The sequence below is a fragment of the Bubalus kerabau genome, chromosome 7 (genome assembly GCF_029407905.1).
Source record: "Bubalus kerabau isolate K-KA32 ecotype Philippines breed swamp buffalo chromosome 7, PCC_UOA_SB_1v2, whole genome shotgun sequence".
NCBI lineage: Eukaryota > Metazoa > Chordata > Mammalia > Artiodactyla > Bovidae > Bubalus > Bubalus kerabau.
Window position 1 is genome coordinate 87,939,151 of NC_073630.1, and position 17,803 is coordinate 87,956,953.

The 17,803-nt window shown below is 37.2% G+C and overlaps 1 protein-coding gene across 1 annotated transcript in view; it reads right to left on the bottom strand.

The window, feature by feature from the left end:
- LOC129657092 (transmembrane protease serine 11G-like) overlaps positions 1–16,442 on the bottom strand; it is a 36,012-nt gene extending 19,570 nt beyond the window's left edge. The window contains exons 1-3 of the mRNA XM_055587408.1: positions 16,418–16,442; positions 953–1,111; positions 202–320 (exon numbers count right to left, since the gene is read on the bottom strand). Of these exons, the coding sequence (XP_055443383.1) occupies positions 202–320; positions 953–1,111; positions 16,418–16,442 (303 nt within the window). The remainder of the gene's footprint in view (positions 1–201; positions 321–952; positions 1,112–16,417) is intronic.
- Positions 16,443–17,803: the final 1,361 nt, after the last annotated feature.

Below are 17,803 nucleotides of genomic sequence, written 5' to 3' on the forward strand. Positions count from 1 at the left end.
CGATGATTTTTTTTAGTATAAGCATGAAATATATACTCAGGAGAATCTGAAATTAAAATCTAACTGGGCATTCTTTGTTTTTCTGGCAACCCTAACATAACTGCAATTTGGTATGTTCTCAAATTGCCTCTTATTATAATTTAAACTCCCTCATAATAATATTATCAGGGTAGGAATGATAGCAGAAAAGCTCAGACTTACCTCATTACTGATTTTTTGTTTCAGGTCTGTCCTATTTTTTGAATGTTCCACTGAAAAATCAAGATTATATTCAATACTAGGGATCTGGAAGGAAGTTTGGTAATAATGAACCTTCTGATCTGGAAAGGAAAACAAAAATGGATCATTTGAGTTCTATAACCATCAGAAGAAATGATATGCAGAAAACTCCTGTAACTGACAAGTTGTTGGGAATTAAACACAACAGCTGTAGCCAACACTTCCTTTAACTCTTTATTAAGATCAAACCTTCTCATAGTCACATGGCTGCCAGTTGTATCCTGACACAATTACCACCTGTTAGTGGTAACTTATAAATTTAAGTTGTTAATTAAATAATAATAGTAGACTGTATTATATTAAAAAAGCTGACCACAAAGTTAGAATTGCTACTAAAATAATATTTTGCTCTCAGTATATTAAATATTATTAAACCATACAATAACATATGTTATGAATCTACTGCACTGTTTGAGAGAAAATATTATATGAACCAAGTAAAATTTTAAATGCTAGAAGTAATTTTTACACATAAATGTTTACATTTCCCAAATGTAGACAAATTTATGAAAATAAATATCTAATTATACAAAGTATATATACATCTATATAAACTATTATTGCAATGAAAATTACATTTGAAAATATTAGAAAAGGGTTTCTAAAATATTAAGATTTTAAAACCAATTGTCTAGATCTTTAAATTTTCAAAATAATGCAATCAGATTCTTACCAAATACCAAAAAATAAACAGGGAGACCGATGATTACTGCTAGAACCAACACAACAGCTGTAATAATAAGGGCAATCATCCATGGTTTCAATGAATGTGTTCTTCTACCAAGAATTGATGGCCTTTTGAGAAAGAGTGGTATGTTACAAACAAATAGAACTTAAACATTAGAATCTCATTTCACATAGCTTTGGTATAGAATTTTTTTTTCTGGAATTCATAGTTAGCCCTTACTGCACTTACTAACATTTGAATATATTTTTTCTATAAAAAATTAGAAAAAGTACCATTAAAGGTCTCACTGGCATTTGACTTTACATTTCTATTTAAAAAATTCAGAATTGTACTATAGTTGACTACTATTTCTTTTGTTTCTGGTTCATGATACTAGATGTTCTGAAATATTTTTGTTTTTGTAAATAAACTAATACTTTATATTTGGTTTATGTGCCTCAAATCATATGAGCCTCAAAGAGTGAGGGCTTCTGGGACACTCCTCTCATTCTAGCATGAATAGTCAGACTCAGAGAGATTATTAAATCCTCAAATTGGATATTGGAGGAATTGGCACTAGGACATGGGTTCTGGGACTCTTTCACACTTCTTAAACCCATAATCCCTATTTATAAGACAAGTAATCTATAATGCATATGAAGAGCATCTGAAATAGGACAGGTTGAAGAAAAGAAAACAGAATGGAACTATAAGGAAAAAAAATAATATGTGAACCAAAATGATATCATTAATATGATAAACAAATAAATAGTGATAGCTAGGCATTTTGGACCAAGGAATTATGTGGTGTGAGAACCACTGGTGTTATATAATAAACATCTATTTCATAAGACGATGAGATTTTAAACTTGTGACTTTTATAGGTGATGTTGCACAGGATAAGGAGAGATTTATTTGAATAAATAATAGATTTAAAGAAAAATATTAAGACAGTAATATATTGAAATGTATTGAAAATATAATGGAAAGAATGAAAGTGGAATGCAAATGACTGATATTTGGGAAAATTTTGTGGAAGGGGGAAAATGTGGCAAAGCCTGTCTCCATCCTAATGTCAGGGCCCAGAGTCTAAGGACTAACTGAACAATGGGTTGTGATGAACATGGATGGTCTGGGAGGATCTAATCTATGGGAGAACTGAACAGGAATATCCTTTACAAAGTTAAAGGTACCAGTTCTTGTTCTGTTAAAAATTACACATGGAAAAAAAAAGAATAAGGAATTTTCTTCCCTGGAGTTGGTAGCTGGTGGAAAATAGGCTCCAGCTAAAAAATTAAAGATATTAACTGAGATGTGCCTTTTGGCATCAGCGATCTGGAAGGATTAGGGATCCTTGATGCTTTCAAACTGTGGTGCTGGAAGTCTCTTGAGAGTCCCTTGGACTGCAAGGAGATCAAACCAGTCAATCCTAAAGGAAATCAACCCTGAATATTCACTGGAAGGACTGGTGCTGAAGCTGAAGCTCCAAAATTTTGACCACCTGATGTGAAGAGCTGACTTACCGGAAAAGACTCTGTTGCTAGGAAAGACTGAGGGCAGGAAAAGGGGGTGGCAGAGGATAAGATGGTTAGATAGCATCACCAACTCAAGGTCATGAATTTGTGCAAACTCCGGAAGATAGTTTAGGACAGAGGAGGCTGGTGGGCTGCAGTCTATGAGTTTGTAAAGAGTTGGACAAGACTTAGTGACTGAAAAACAATAGCAACAATGCATCTTTGTATCTGGGCAAGAAGATAGAGGCAGTTTCCCCACTCAGAACCATTAACCTGACCTCTTATAAGTATCTCAGGTAGCACCAAATCTGAGTTCTTCTGTGTTTCTGGAAAGATCTAAAGTTAAAGTTACTCTGGCCTTCTACTCTTTGGTTGGTGGGAAGAGTATTACATCTGCAAACATTTGAAATATCTATAAAAGGGCTGGGATCCTGCTTGGGTCCAGGCAAGTGCTGGTGAATGTATTCATCACATTTATTAATAGAAGATCATGGGCAATCATGAACTCAGTTGAGATTTGCTGAGTTCCTTCTGTGTGCCACTTTCTGCTTAAGACTCAAAACTGAATAATATATAGGTTCCCATCTTAAAAGAATGTGTGATCTAGAAACATATTAAGTAACTACTGTAATAGAAGTGATAAATGTCATGATGGAATTATGCCTGGTACGCTATGGAAGCTGAGTGGGCACATGGTTTTGCCTTAGAGAAGTTGTCTTGTGAACTGCTTCTTGAAGGCTGAGAAGGAAGGCTGGCAAGAATGGATGTATCACAGGGAGAAGGAATAGTATAAATTAAGGTGACATGAGACAAGGACAAGAATGTCTCAAGAACATACCTGAGAAAGTCATAAAAGAAGTCATAAATGAGAATGGAGGTGAAGTTAATTAAGAGGGAGCAATTAGTTAGCTTGGTGGATATTTATTGAGCAGTACTATGTATGGAAATGGCTACCCACTCCTGTATTCTAGCCTGGGAAATCCCATGGACAGAGGAGCCTGGAGGTCCATAGTCCATGGGGTTGCAAAGAGTCAGACATGACTGAGTGACTAGCACTTATTTACATATGTATGAAAATGCAGGGGAACATAGAAAAGAATCTTCAATATTCCCCTCCAGGAACTTACAGTATTTTAAAGGAGGAGCATAGTGTAACACATTGTACCAGATTTGCAGAGCATTTCTAATGGAGTTTCAGAGAAGAACTAACAATTTCTCCTTGGAGGAAATAATGGCTGAAAAATAATGATTCTTTTTAAAACTTGAAAATGCTAGATCCACTTCTCATTCTTTCCCCCTCTGTATCAGATATAGAAAACCATTCGTAAAGCGGGAGATTGTTTTGCAACAAAATTCTCATCATCAAAATGATGTGGTTTCTTGTTGAACTGTTTGAACTCCATAAAATCAATGTGACTTATTTACCATTTTATGTAAGGGTCATAAGTGAAAAATTGTTTGAGTTCTTCTCCTTAACCATGCAGAAAGTGAAAGTGTTAGTTGCTCAGTTGTGTCCGATTCTTTGTGACCCTATGGACTGTGGCCCACCAGGCTCCTCTGTCCATGGAATTCTCCAGGCAAGAACACTGGAGTGGGTTGCCATTCTCTTCTCCAGGGAGTCTTCCCAACCTAGAGATCAAACCGGGTTTCCCTCATTGCAGGCAGATTCTTTACTGTCTGAGCTGCCAGGAAACCATGCTGACATACCCTCAAATATTTATTAATATATGTTTTTGTTTTAAGTAAAACAATGCTTTATTTCTGATTTATTTTAGTTCTAACACAGTTTTATCTTAAACATTGACAAATTTCAATGACTAATTTCAGTGGTTGTTTGATATTGGTAGAGATTATACCTCATAGGTTCTTGGTAGATATTTGTTTACTAAATAAAATATTGTGTAATAAGGTAGAAGCAACCCTAAACTATTTGCAACAGAAAAACTATTTTTAGTAGAGAGTTTCGCTAGAGATGAATCACTTCAAACATGGCAGGGGAAAAAATCAGATTAAGCACTTATTTGGAATCAAGATATAATTGTACATTTTGTACTTAAAAATTGCTAATGGGCAGCTTTCTCCTCTTCCCTTCTTGGTTTCTCCTTCCCCCAACCCTTCAGATACAAAGAATTTAATTTTGGTCAGACTGTTCCAATAAGATGACTAAACAAGTTCACTGTAATTAGGAAAATCCAGCCTTAGAAAAGCCTTTGCCATACAAACAAAATAAAAATTTAAGTGACCTCACCTTTGAGGCATTCACATCAGAGTGAAGATGAGCAGTGACAAAAGTTTTCCTTTCAGCAGGCTTTAGAAAGCCTTTCACAAAGAGTCAAAGTATTTTTGAAAAGTGTCATCCTTTTAATCCCTCCTCTTGTTGTTGTTGTTGTTGTTGTTGTTCAGTCGTCCAGTCATGTCCGACTCTTTGCAACACATGAACTGTAGCATGCCAGGCCTTCCTGTCCTTCATCACCTCCCGGAGTTTGCCCAAGTTCATGTTCATTACATCGGTGATGCTGTCCAGCCATCTCATCTTTTGACGCTCTCTACTTTTGTTTAAATTCTGAGGGGGCTTATCATCCAGACTGGCTTCCCAGGTGACTCTAGTGGTAAAGAATCTGCCTACTAATTCAGGAGAGACAGGTTTGATCCCTGGGTCACGAAGATCCTCTGGAGGAGGAAATGGCAACTCACTCCAAAATTCTTGCCTGGGAAATCCCATGGACAGGGGAGCCTGGTGGGCTATAGTCCACAGGGTCGCAAAGAGTCAGTTGTGACTGAGCACTCACAGACACATTATCCAGACTATCTCATGCAGAGGTATTCAACCAAACCTCAGAATAGAAAGAACTTATCCTGCTTTTTTCATTATCAACCATTCTCTTTCAATGTTACAACGTTTACCAAGGTATATCTTCAGGTTATTTCACCTTACATGGCTCTCTGAACATCTATTATTTTTTTCTGGAGCTTTTTCAAATGCTTTATTTAATCAAAATGTTGTCAGTCAGTGAATCAATGTGCATGCATGCTAAGTCACTTTAGTTGTGTCCTACTCTTTGTGACCCCATAGACTGTAAGTCTCCAGGCTCCTCTGTCCATGGGATTCTCTAGGCAAAAGTACTGGAGTGGTTGCCATGCCCTCCTCCAGGCGATCTTCCTGATCCAGGGTTTGAACCCATTTCTCTTATGTCTCCTGCATTGGTAGGTGGGTTCTTTACCACTTGTACCATGTGGGAAGCCCAATAATTCAAATATGAGGAATAAAGTGATTTTTATGCACAGCAGCCACCACATGATTTGAAGGGCTTCTGGTCTCTGAAAGAGGTTACCCAGCAGAGCAGTTAAGAGTGTAGTTTCTGCAGCCAGCCTACTTGAGTTTTTATCCTGACTCCCCACTTGCAGGACCATGGACAGTCTTTGTGCCATTCAACTTCTTTGTGCCTCAGCTGCCTTATGGTAAGATGAAAGTAATAATACCCACCTTGTGGGATTTATTGAAAATATTAAATGAGTTAATGTATGAAAAGGCACTTAGAACTCTATCTAAAACAAGGTGAGGACTTAGGAGTTTGGATTATTTTCTTATTTTTATTATCAAAAGCAACTGAAAATGTTAGCAAGAAGTTTGTACATAAATCGAGTGGAGTGAGCTGGTGGAAAGTTTATACTAGATATTGGATGTGCTGTTCATGAAAGAAAAAGTGAGAACTGGTGTCCAGGACTTCGGAATCTGAGTGACGACACTTGGCACAAAATACACAGAGATAGAGAAGCAGCTTGGGAGACTAGCAAAGCCCTGATTTTCCCCTGGAAAGTTCCAGCAGATAGAATCATTCTATCTGGGTTGAGGAAGGACTTTAGAGCCTTCAAGAGAAATCATAGGATTCAAAAGTAGACATTATCTGGTGAACACATTTTGATGCTCACATGGTGATCATCCATGAGGAAAGAATTACTGGGCAAAAATAATGGGTATGGGAAAATTCAAGGCAAAATAATACAGATGAATCATCTAGCTGGGGTTTTAATTCATCACCTGAGGAAGACGGAATAACTCTGGAAGAAAGTTGTTATGCAAATATCCGTAGGCGGTGGTGTTATTACTCATACTAACAGTGGCTGAACAATGATGATGATCATTTCAGTGGTACCACAAGACATTATGAGACTTTCATTAAATCTGTAATGTGCGTAGACTTATTCAACGCTGTGTAAAAGATTAAGTGATTTGTGCTTTCTTTTATGTTTCATGTTCTGACAAGCTGTGTGTATTGTTTACATAACCCCACATAATGCAAATAGGAAAGATATAATGTTTCATAGATAGAAAGTTGATGGTGTCATAATTAAAATGTAATTAAAATAATTAGTATTTTAGTTGATAAGAGTTCAAAAGGAAATAAACAAGGTCAGAGAGTGTTACTCTTCAGAACTTTGCTTATTAATGCAAATTTACATGGTGAAACTCTATGAGAAGCTGTTCTTTGAAGGGAATTTTAGAACACTGAGGTCATTAAAGCCTGAAGAAAACCAAAAAGAGGGCATATGCCATTGACCTGGGCTGTTGAAGAAGATAGCTGGAGCAGTACTTCCCACCCACTTTGGCTTCAATTTTTCCTGATTTCCTACTAATGTTTTCAATTAATCATGTCTCTTCCTACTGATATTTACCAACAAATTTTGACTTCCACAAGGACACAGGGCTTCTCTGAACATTGAAACATGTCCTAATGTGTTAGCTACAAATCCTTCCTAATGAAAGAGTTCGGTCACTATATTTGAGCATTGGGAGATAGTTTTATTTGAAAAAATAAAGTTTAAAACATGAAAAGACAATTAACTGAGGATTTTCTTGAGTCAGAAAGAATTACTGAAGGAACTGTTTGATACTGCTGTAGAGGTCTCATGAATGCCAAATTGGAGGGATGGTGAGAGGCAGGTAACTGGCAGCTTCAGTGAACAATAGCTCTCAGGAGCTTTTATATTTAATGAAAACTCCCTTTTGAGCTTTTGAACTTTTTGGTGTCTTCCCTCCTTCTTCTTTCTTTTTGGCTCTTTCCTTCCTTTATTTCTTTAACAGCTTTCTTGAGATGTAATTCACATACCATACAGTTCACTCACTTAAAGTATGCAATTCAGTTGTTCTCAGTGTGTTCACAAAAGTTGTGCAACCATCATCACAATCAATTTTCAAACATTTCATCACCCCAAACAGAAACTCCATACCCATTTATAGTCATTCTCCGTTTTCCCCTAATGCTTCACTGTAGACAACCACTAATCTACTTTCTGTCTCTGTGGATTTGTTTATTATGGATATTTCATATAAATAAAGTCATATGAAGTGATTGCTATCTGTCTTCTTTCACTTAATGTAGTATTTTCAAAATTCATCAATGTGGTAGCATGTATCACCTCCATATGGTTTTCCATAATGAAAGGTAAAGCTTCATTTCTATTTATTGTCAAATAAGATTCCATTTTATGGATATACTATGATTTATATATGTATTCATCAGCTGATGGACATTTGAATTGTTTCTACTTTTGGCTATTATAAATAATGGTTCTGTGAACATTAATGTTCAAAGTTTGTATGTACGTGTTTTCATTTCTTTGCATATATATCAAAGAGTTGAATATGGTCATATGCTAAATCTATGTTTAACATTTAGAGGAACTGCTAAACTTTTCCAAAGTGTCTATGCATTTTACATTACCATTGACAATCTAAAAATGTTATAATTTCACCACATCTTCAACTAATCTTTTTTTCTTTGCTGTGCTGTAGTGGTTTTTGAGCTTCCCTGGTAGCTCAGATGGTGAAGAATCCACCTTCAATGCCGGAGGCCTGGGTTCAGTCCCTAGGTTAGGAAGAGCCCCTGGAGGAGAGCATGGCAACCCACTCCTGTATTCTTGTTTGGAGAAGACACAGACAGAGCCATAGGCAGAGGAGCCTGGAGGGCCACAGTTCATGAGGTCACAGAGAGTCAGACAGAACTGAGTGACTAAGCACAGCACAGCACAGTGGTTTTTATCTTTTCTGTCTTCTAGTTTCTTCTGACTCATTCTTATTATATCATTCTTTTTCACTTGAGTCTATTCATTTCTTATTCCCATCACCTTTTACTTCCTTTTACCTTTTTATCAAATAAAGAAAGCAAATATATGTATTAACAATATTATTTGCAGTTTTCTAGATTACCCATTCTCTGAAACCTGAAATCACAGACATCTTCCTCTCAACAACTCCTTTACCTCATCAGTCACTGCTGAATTGTCTTTCTTATTTGTCTTTTTCCCATTTGCTTAATACCATCCAACCTTAGGCATTCATGGTATCTTATCTGAACAAGCAGAGTGGCCATTAATAGATCTCTTTATCTCCAGATGATTTCCTATCAAATATTTACATTCTACAGTGTTACAGTGAGAGCTATATTCTAAATATACAGCTCTATTAATGTGATCCCCTTTTATAAAAACTCTCAGATGTTTATCATTACATAGACTGTACTCTTTAGATTAATATTCATTCATTCATTCAAGAAATACTTAAGCCAAAGAGTAAGATTCAACTCATGAAAGTAAAACACAATGATGAATAAAGAGTGACTGGAAGCCAGGGGGAGAGAGTATTTAAGGAATCATCCCCAAAGAGATGCCCTTTGAGCTAAGTGGTAAATAGTGAGGAAACATCTAGAAGAACTGGGCAAAGAGCAACCCAGTGGTAACAAGTTCCTAGAGCTGGAACAGGAATGAGTTTGTTGAGTCCCAGGAAGAAATGAACAGTGTTGGATCATAGTTGGTCCAGGGAAATGTAGAAAAGGTTCAGCAGAGAGACAAGCAAGGACCAAATCATGGGGTCCCCGAAACCCATGGCAAGGTGTTATTAATTCTGAGGGTTTATAGGAACACAGTGGGCAGTAATATGGGAGGGATGTTGATATGCTTTACATGTTGTTTAAAAAAATGTCTTTCATTTACTGTGTCTAATTCACTTTTGGGTTCTTAATGTATAGTACTTCCCTTCACATGTGCTATTATCTTTCTTACAGCCACCCACTCCTGTTCTACTCACAGCACCGCTCTACCTAAAATATCCCCTCTCCCTCTGTGTTTCTAACCTCCTTTTCTCCAGTGGCTGACATTTCCATTTGTTTATTTCTTTTTCATTTTTTAAAAAAGATATTTTGATGACCAATTTTAAAGGTTTTATTTAATTTGTTACAATATTACTTCTGTTTTTTTTTTTTTTTTTTTTTTTGGCCCTGAGGTATGTGCAATCTTAGCTCCCTGACCAGGGATTGACCCCACAGCCCCTGCATTGGAAGCTAACGTCTTAATCACTGAGCCTCCTGGGAAATCCCTGGTGTTTCCATTTCTGAAAACCTTTCAGTGTGCTGCTCTAAAGCCTTCTATAAGGGCCAAAACCATTAATCTATTCACAGCTATCCCACTCCAGTTAACAGCTACCTTGACGCTTCCTATCCTGCTTTGTTGCTATCTATTTTGTTATAGTGATCATGTCCTATTTTATATTCTGGCTGTTTGTGCCAGTGACGTTGTCCTTCTCTTTACCTTAGCTGCCCACCTTCATACTCAAACTCTATATCTTGTCATTACCAAAAGCTTCTATTTCTCCATAAACTAAATGTTAATTTAGTCATCCAACTCTTCAATTGTCATGACATATCCTTCTAGTTTACTGCCTTAGTACCCTGACTTCAATCCTACTGAGATTTATAAGCCACAGAACCTACCATCTTTTCACTGTCACTCTCAGGTTGACATTGGTCTCTAACCTACCATAAATCTTATTGTTGCTGTTCAGTCACTAAGTTGTGTCCAACTCTTTGTGACCATATGGACTGCAGCACACCAGGTTTCCCTGTCCTTCACTGTCTCCTGGAGTTTGCTCAGATCATGTCCATTGAGTTGGTGATGCTATCTAAACCATCTCATCCTCTGCCACCCTATTCTCCTTTTGCTTTTGGTCTTTCCCAGCATTAGGGTCTTTTCCAATGAGTCAGCTCTTAACATCAGGGGGCCAAAGTATTGCAGCTTCAGACATCAGTCCTTCCAGTGAATATTCAGGGTTGATCTCCTTGTTGTCCAAGGGACTCTCAAGAGTCTTCTCCAGCACCACAATTTGAAGGCATCAATTCTTTGGCACCCTACTCTTGCCTGGAAAATCCCATGGACGGAGGAGCCTGGCAGGCTGCAGTCTGTGGGGTCGTTAAGAGTCAGACAAGACTGAGCGACTTCACTTTTACTTTTCACTTTCATGCATTGGAGAAGGAAATGGCAACCCACTCCAGTGTTCTTGCCTGGAGAATCCCAGGGATGGTGGAGCCTGATGGGCTGCTGTCTATGGGGTCGCACAGAGTCGGACACAACTGAAGTGACTTAGCAGCAGTTAGCAGCCTTCTCTAAACCAAAGCCTTTGACTGTGTGGATCACAATAAACTGTGGAAAATTCTGAAAGAGATGGGAATACCGGACCACCTGACCTGCCTCTTGAGAAACCTGTATGCAGGTCAGGAAGCAACAGTTAGAACTGGACATGGAACAACAGACTGGTTCCAAATAGGAAAAGGAGTACGTCAAGGCTGTATATTGTCACCCTGCTTATTTAACTTATATGCAGAGTACATCATGAGAAATGCTGGGCTGGAGGAAGCACAAGCTGGAATCATGATTGCTGGGAGAAATATCAATAACCTCAGATATGCAGATGGCACCACCCTTAAGGCAGAAAACGAAGAAGAACTAAAGAGCCTCTTGATGAAAGTGAAAGAGGAGAGTGAAAAAGTTGGCTTAAAGCTCAACATTCAGAAAACTAAGATCATGGCATCTCGTCCCATCACTTCATGGCAAATAGATGGAGAAATAGTGGAAACAGTGGCTGACTATTTTTCTGGGCTCCAAAATCACTGCAGATGGTGATTGCAGCCATGGAATTTAAAGACGCTTATTCCTTGAAAGGAAGTTATAACCAACCTAGACAGCATATTAAAAAGCAGAGACATTACTTTGTCAACGAAGGTCCATCTTGTCAAGGCTACAGTTTTTCCAGTGGTCATGTATGGATGTGAGAGTTGGACTGTAAAGAAAGCTGAGCACTGAAGAATTGATGCTTTTGAATTGTGGTGTTGGAGAAGACTCTTGAGAGTCCCTTGGACTGCAAGGAGATCCAACAAGTCCATCCTAAAGGAGATCAGTCCTGGGTGTTCATTGGAAGGACTGATGTTGAAGCTGAAACTCCAATACTTTGGACACCTGATGCGAAGAACTGATTCATTTGAAAAGACCTTGATGCTGGGAAAGATTGAGGGCAGGAGGAGAAGGGGACGACAGAGGATTAGATGGCTGAATTGCATCACCAACTCAATGGACGTGCGTTTGGGTGGACTCTGGGAGTTGGTGACGGACAGGAAGGCCTGGCGTGTTGCAGTTCCTGGGGTCGCAAAGAGTCGGACATGACTGAGCGACTGAACTGAACTTACTGAACTCACATCCATACATGACCACTGGAAAAACCATAGTTTCTTGACTATACAGATTTTTGTTGCTAAGGTGATATTCCTGCTTTTTAATATACTATCTAGATTCGTCAGAACTTTCCTTCCAAGGAGCAAGCGTCTTTTAATTTCATGGCTGCAGTCACCACCCGCAGTGATTTTGGAGCTCAAGAAAAGAAAATTTGTCATTGTTTCCACTTTTTCCCCTTCTCTTTTCTGTGAAGTGATGGGACAAGATGTCATAGTCTTAGATTTTTGAACATTGAGTTTTAAGTCAGGTTTTTCACTCTCCTCTTTCACCCTCATCTAGAGACTCTTTAGTTCCTCTTCACTCTCTAATGAAAACATGTGTGATATGATAATAAAGGATAAAAGATATTCAAGGAGAGATTGATCCAAATTGTCCAATATGGTTAGGAAATCAAACTTGATAAAAGTTTAGAATAACTAGTGGATTAAATAATAGTGGATCACGGTGACCACAACAGGTGAAGGAACAGAGTAGCAAACCAAAGTTACAACCCAAATGTCAAGGGTTTGAGGAATAACTGGAAGAAATGAGATGAAACAGTGGATATCAACAATTTTTTATGAGTTGAATTATAGATTAGAAGAGAGAGAAGTTATGGGGTTGATGGAAGATTTTTTTTTCTTAAGAATATGTAAGTTTTGAGTATACTTGAAAAGTGAAAGTCAAAATATTAGTTGCTTAGTCACGTCCAGCTCTTTGGGATCACATAGATTGTAGCCCATCAGGCTCTTCTGTCCATGCAATTTTCCAGGCAAGAATACTGGAGTGGGTAGCCATTCTCTTCTCCAGGGGATCTTCTGGACACAGGGATCAGACTCAGGTCTCCTGAATTACAGGCTTATTCTTTATCATCTGAGCCACCAGGGAACTTGTAGAGAAGCTGAAGTTTGGAGGAGGACTGAGTTGAGAGCACAGCTGAAGGATCATGAATTCTAAACTATTAAGTTCACACATATAAAATTGCCATTTGTGTAGGACAAAACTGATGATATGTTGACAGCTTCATATGGTTCAATCTAATAGATTGGAGAACTTGAATAAACTGCAGCATCCTCTTGAGAGTATGAATAGATATAGGTAGCTTTGTTGGTTTGAGGTAAGGAAGCTGAAGGAATTCTCATCTAAGTGATCATCAAAATGTATCTTAGAAATAGAAACATGAGAGGACAGGTGGTGAGAACTGGCAGTTTGAGGAGGCTAGAGAAATTGAAAACAGTAATTATAGAAAATGAGAGCATAGAATAAGGGGAGGTAATGATTAGGGCTGAGGGCTCAGATGAACAGGCATGTCATACACATTTGTTGCATTCCCAGAGTTCTGTCTTGGCAGAGCTGAACCATTGTTCAGAGGTATGTGCTCTCTAGAATTTATCCAGGTATAAATGATGAAGGAAAATATGCAGCAGGAGAATTTAGTGGAGTTTGAGATATTGAAAAATTTGTTCCATTGATGAATTTAAGGATCACAAGAGAAACCAAGATAGGTGTATGTATGTGTGTGTGGTATGTTTGGTGGAGGTGGAAAGCTGAAGGATAGGAAGAATTCATAGACTGGAAAAACCAATGAATAATAATTTTTAAAAGGTGGATGACTTATACACTAGAAGTAACTGAGACTGTAAGAAGGAAGGTTAGGATAGTGATAGTTGTCCAAAAGTATGATTCAGAGAGTCATGACAAAGTCTAGGGTGTGGGATGAGAGTAATATTTGAAGAGAAGGTTATAGTGATGAGACAAGGAAATGAATGAGTAGGATTTCAAGGTCAATCAGCATGAGCACTGAGGCTACTTAGGGTAAATGTAGGACTTGGAGTAAAGAATGATATAGGGAAGCAAGTGTCAGCCTTTAATAAATAAAAGGCATTATCATGGGTCCATGAGGACAAAGATGAGGAAGGAAAAGGGTACGAGCAGAACTGTGTGAGCCTCAAAGGAATAAGGTGGTTTACAGGGATGTGGAAAGGAATGATCTGAGGTGGCATTAAAAAGTAAGGACAAGGCAAAATCTTCAATAATAAGCTCTTACTTCAGAGGGCTGTAAACAATGCTGTGTCCTGAGGAATGATTATATTTCAGTTTTACAGGGACATAGGCAATATTCAGAGAAAAAATTATTTGGGACATGGAGTAATTTGGTAATTATGGGATGGTACTCCAGAAATTGTGCAAGTGCAGAAAATAACTTATTCTAAGGAAATAATTTTGAATGCATGCAAAAATTAGCCAGAGGGTTGTTCATTATTGTGGTGTTTCTTATAAAATGGGTATCAATTATTCCAAGATTAAAAACATTTTAAACAGAAGAGTTTTAAATTATGGATAATCTATCATGATATTTTCCTGTAAAAAATACATGATAGATAAAATAGATATGTTTGTATCTTAACTCTTATTTTTAAAAATATATATTATAAAAAAGACTATATATATATATATATATTATATGTGTCTATGTTCTGGTAAAGTTTTAAGTGCATTTTTGAACTTGAAAGAAACATCAGAGATATTAATTATTCATTTTGGGGGCCATCAGTCATCTCACCTTTTTGATATCTATTCCTATTACTACACTGATCATGCTGAACTCCTAGGACATACGGTACTATTACAGAAGCTGAGGAAAGACTCTCATTTAAAATCAAGTTTTGTTTTTAAATTAAAATCATTAGTCTCTGATTTCTACATTGATATGTTTTCACTTGACAGAGTTCTTTTATGCCTATTGGTATAAAACATAAACCTCATTTAAACAATCATTGTGGGAAGTAAAATTCACTGATGGGTGTTACTACATGAAAAGAGATTCTAGGTGGCTTCCAGAAGTAGGGGTGGGGATGGTGAAATGGGTGAAGGGGATCAAAAGGTACAAACTTTTATAAAATAAAGAAGTTATGAGGATGTAATATACAGCATAATTAATAATAACATATTTTGTATCTGAAAATTACTGAAGTACACCTTAAAAGTTTTCATCACAAGAAAGAAAATGTAACTATGTATGATGACAGATGCTAACTAAACATTCTGGTGATCACTGTGGTGGTCACAAGATATATTAATACTAATATTACATCATTACATCATACACCTGAAACTGTAAGGTTATATGTCAACTGTATCTTAATTTTTTTAAAAAAAGGAAACAGACTCCAATATTTCTGTGTGGGGTAAAGAATAATGTAATATTACTCAGAACCTCACTGTAAGAATGCAATAATCCAGGGAATCTAGTTCATAGATATTCATTTTCAGGAAAGAAAAAAGGACTAAATATTAGAAATATATTTATGCCTCTCTCTCTCTCTCTCTCTCTCTCTCTATATATATATATATATATATATATATATATATATACATATACATATACACATGGGGCTTCCCTGGTAGAGACACTGTTTCAATTTCTGGATTGAGAAGATCCCTTGGAGAATGGATAGGCTACCCACTCCAGTATTCATGGGCTTCCCTGGTAGCTCAGTGGTAAAGAATCTGCCTGCAATGCCGGAGACCTTGGTTCAATCCCTGGGTTGGGAAGATTCCCTGGAGGAGGGCATGGCAACCCACCCCAGTATTCTTGCCTGGAGAATCCCCAGACAGAGGAGCCTGGTGGGCTTCAGTTCATGGGGTCATGGAGTTGGACACAACTGAGCAACTAAGCACAGCACATATGTTACTATATCTAAATACAGAATGGCTCACTAGACAAGTAAACAAAATATTTCCCTATACAAGGGAGTCTTTAAAAATAGTATGAAATCTAACTACGTGGATATTAAGATAACAGAGAATATTCAAACAACCAGTAGTTGATGAGTTGTTAGTTGGAAATTGGTCCCAAATAAATTTGAAGAATGAATAATGGTTCAACTAACATGTCCCAAGCATTCTACTTGGTATTGGCATGCACAATGAGGAATAAGATAGGTTTTCTCCATATTGGCCATGGGTGGCAAAAACGAATAACTAAATGTTTGGGTATTCCAAATGGAAAAAATCCTCTGAGACTTAATTACTCTGGGGCGTGGATCATCAATGGAAAGAGTAGAGACAGCTTTTTCAACAACACCTCTTCCAACTCTTTCCAGCACCCTCATCCTTTACTATTCCTGTGAGGCACAAAGCCAAAGAAAGCCAAGGCTAATATGGCAAAAATATGTAAAGCAGGCATATGACTTATCTGAATAGTGGATGGGACCGTCAAGGTTTTAAGAATTTTGGTCCTGGAGGTGAAAAATTTGAAAACCTTGAAAATGGAAAGTAATAAGAATGGAGAGATCTAAATGGTTTGTTAGTCTGTTAGCCAGATGTAGGTCTCTTGCTTTTCTTTGATTTTTACTTCAGTCTATTTTTTTTTTTTTTTTTTTTTGTCTCTTTATGTCACTTTCATTTCTCTCCTTACCTTTCTGGTCGATTTCATTTTCCATTAACCAGCTGTAACATTTAACCAGAATTGAAATTTACATAAATCCTAAAAGAAGCTGAATTAAAACTGTAGGTTTAACTCTTAGAGGAAAACATAGCCAGAACACTCAATGACACACTCAATGACACAAACCAAGCAAGATCCTCTATGACCTGCCTCTTAGAGTAATGGAAATAAAATAAAAAGTAAACAAGTGGGAGCTGATTAAAAGCTTTTGCACAGCAAAGGAAACTATAAGTAAGGTGAAAAGACAACCCTCAGAATGGGAGAAAATAATAACAAATGAAACAACTGACAAAGGATTAATTTCCAAAATATACAAGCAGCTCATACAACTCAATACCAGAAAAACAAACAACACAATTAAAAAGTGGGAAAAAGACCTAAACAGACATTTCTCTAAAGAAGACATACAGATGGCTAACAAACACATGAAAAGATGCTCAACATCACTCATTATTAGAGAAACGCAAATGAAAACTACAATGATATATCACTTTATATTAGTTAGAATGGCCATCATCAAAAAGTCTACAAAAAATAAATGCTGGAGAGGGTGTGAAGAAAAGGCAACACTTTTGCACTGTTGGTGGGAATGTAAACTGATACAGCCACTATAGAAGATGGTATGGCAATTCCTTAAAAAACTAGGAATAAAACCACCATATGACCCAGCAATCCCACTCCTAGGCATATACCCTGAGGAAACCAAAATTGAAAAACACACATGTATCCAATTGTTCATTGCAGCACTATTTACAATGGCTAGAATATGGAAGCAACCTAGATGTCCATCAACAGATGAAAGGATACAGAACTTGTGGTACATATACACCATGAAGCATTACTCAGCCATAAAAAGGAAAACATTTGAGTCAGTTCTAATGAGGTGGATGAACCTAGAGCCTATTATACAAAGTGAAGTAAGTCAGAAAGAGAAAGATATATATTGTATACTAACACATATATACAAAACCTAGAAAAATGGTACTGAAGAATTTATTTTCAGGGCAGCAATGGATAAACAGAAGTAGAGAACAGACTCATGGACATGGGGAGAGGGGAAGAGAGGGTGAGATGTATGGAAAGAGTAACATGGAAAATTACATTACCATATATAAAATAGTCAATGGGCATTTACTGTATGTCTCAGGAAACTCAAACAGGGGCTCTGTATCAACCTAGAGGGGTGGGATGGGGAGGGAGATGGAAGGGAGGTTCAAAAGGGAGGGGATATATGTATACCTATGGCTGATTCATGTTGAGGTTTGACAGAAAACAACAAAATTCTGTAAAGCAATTATCCTTCAATTAAAAAATAAAAATTTAAAAACTTTATGTTTATTTATTCCCATCTTTTCA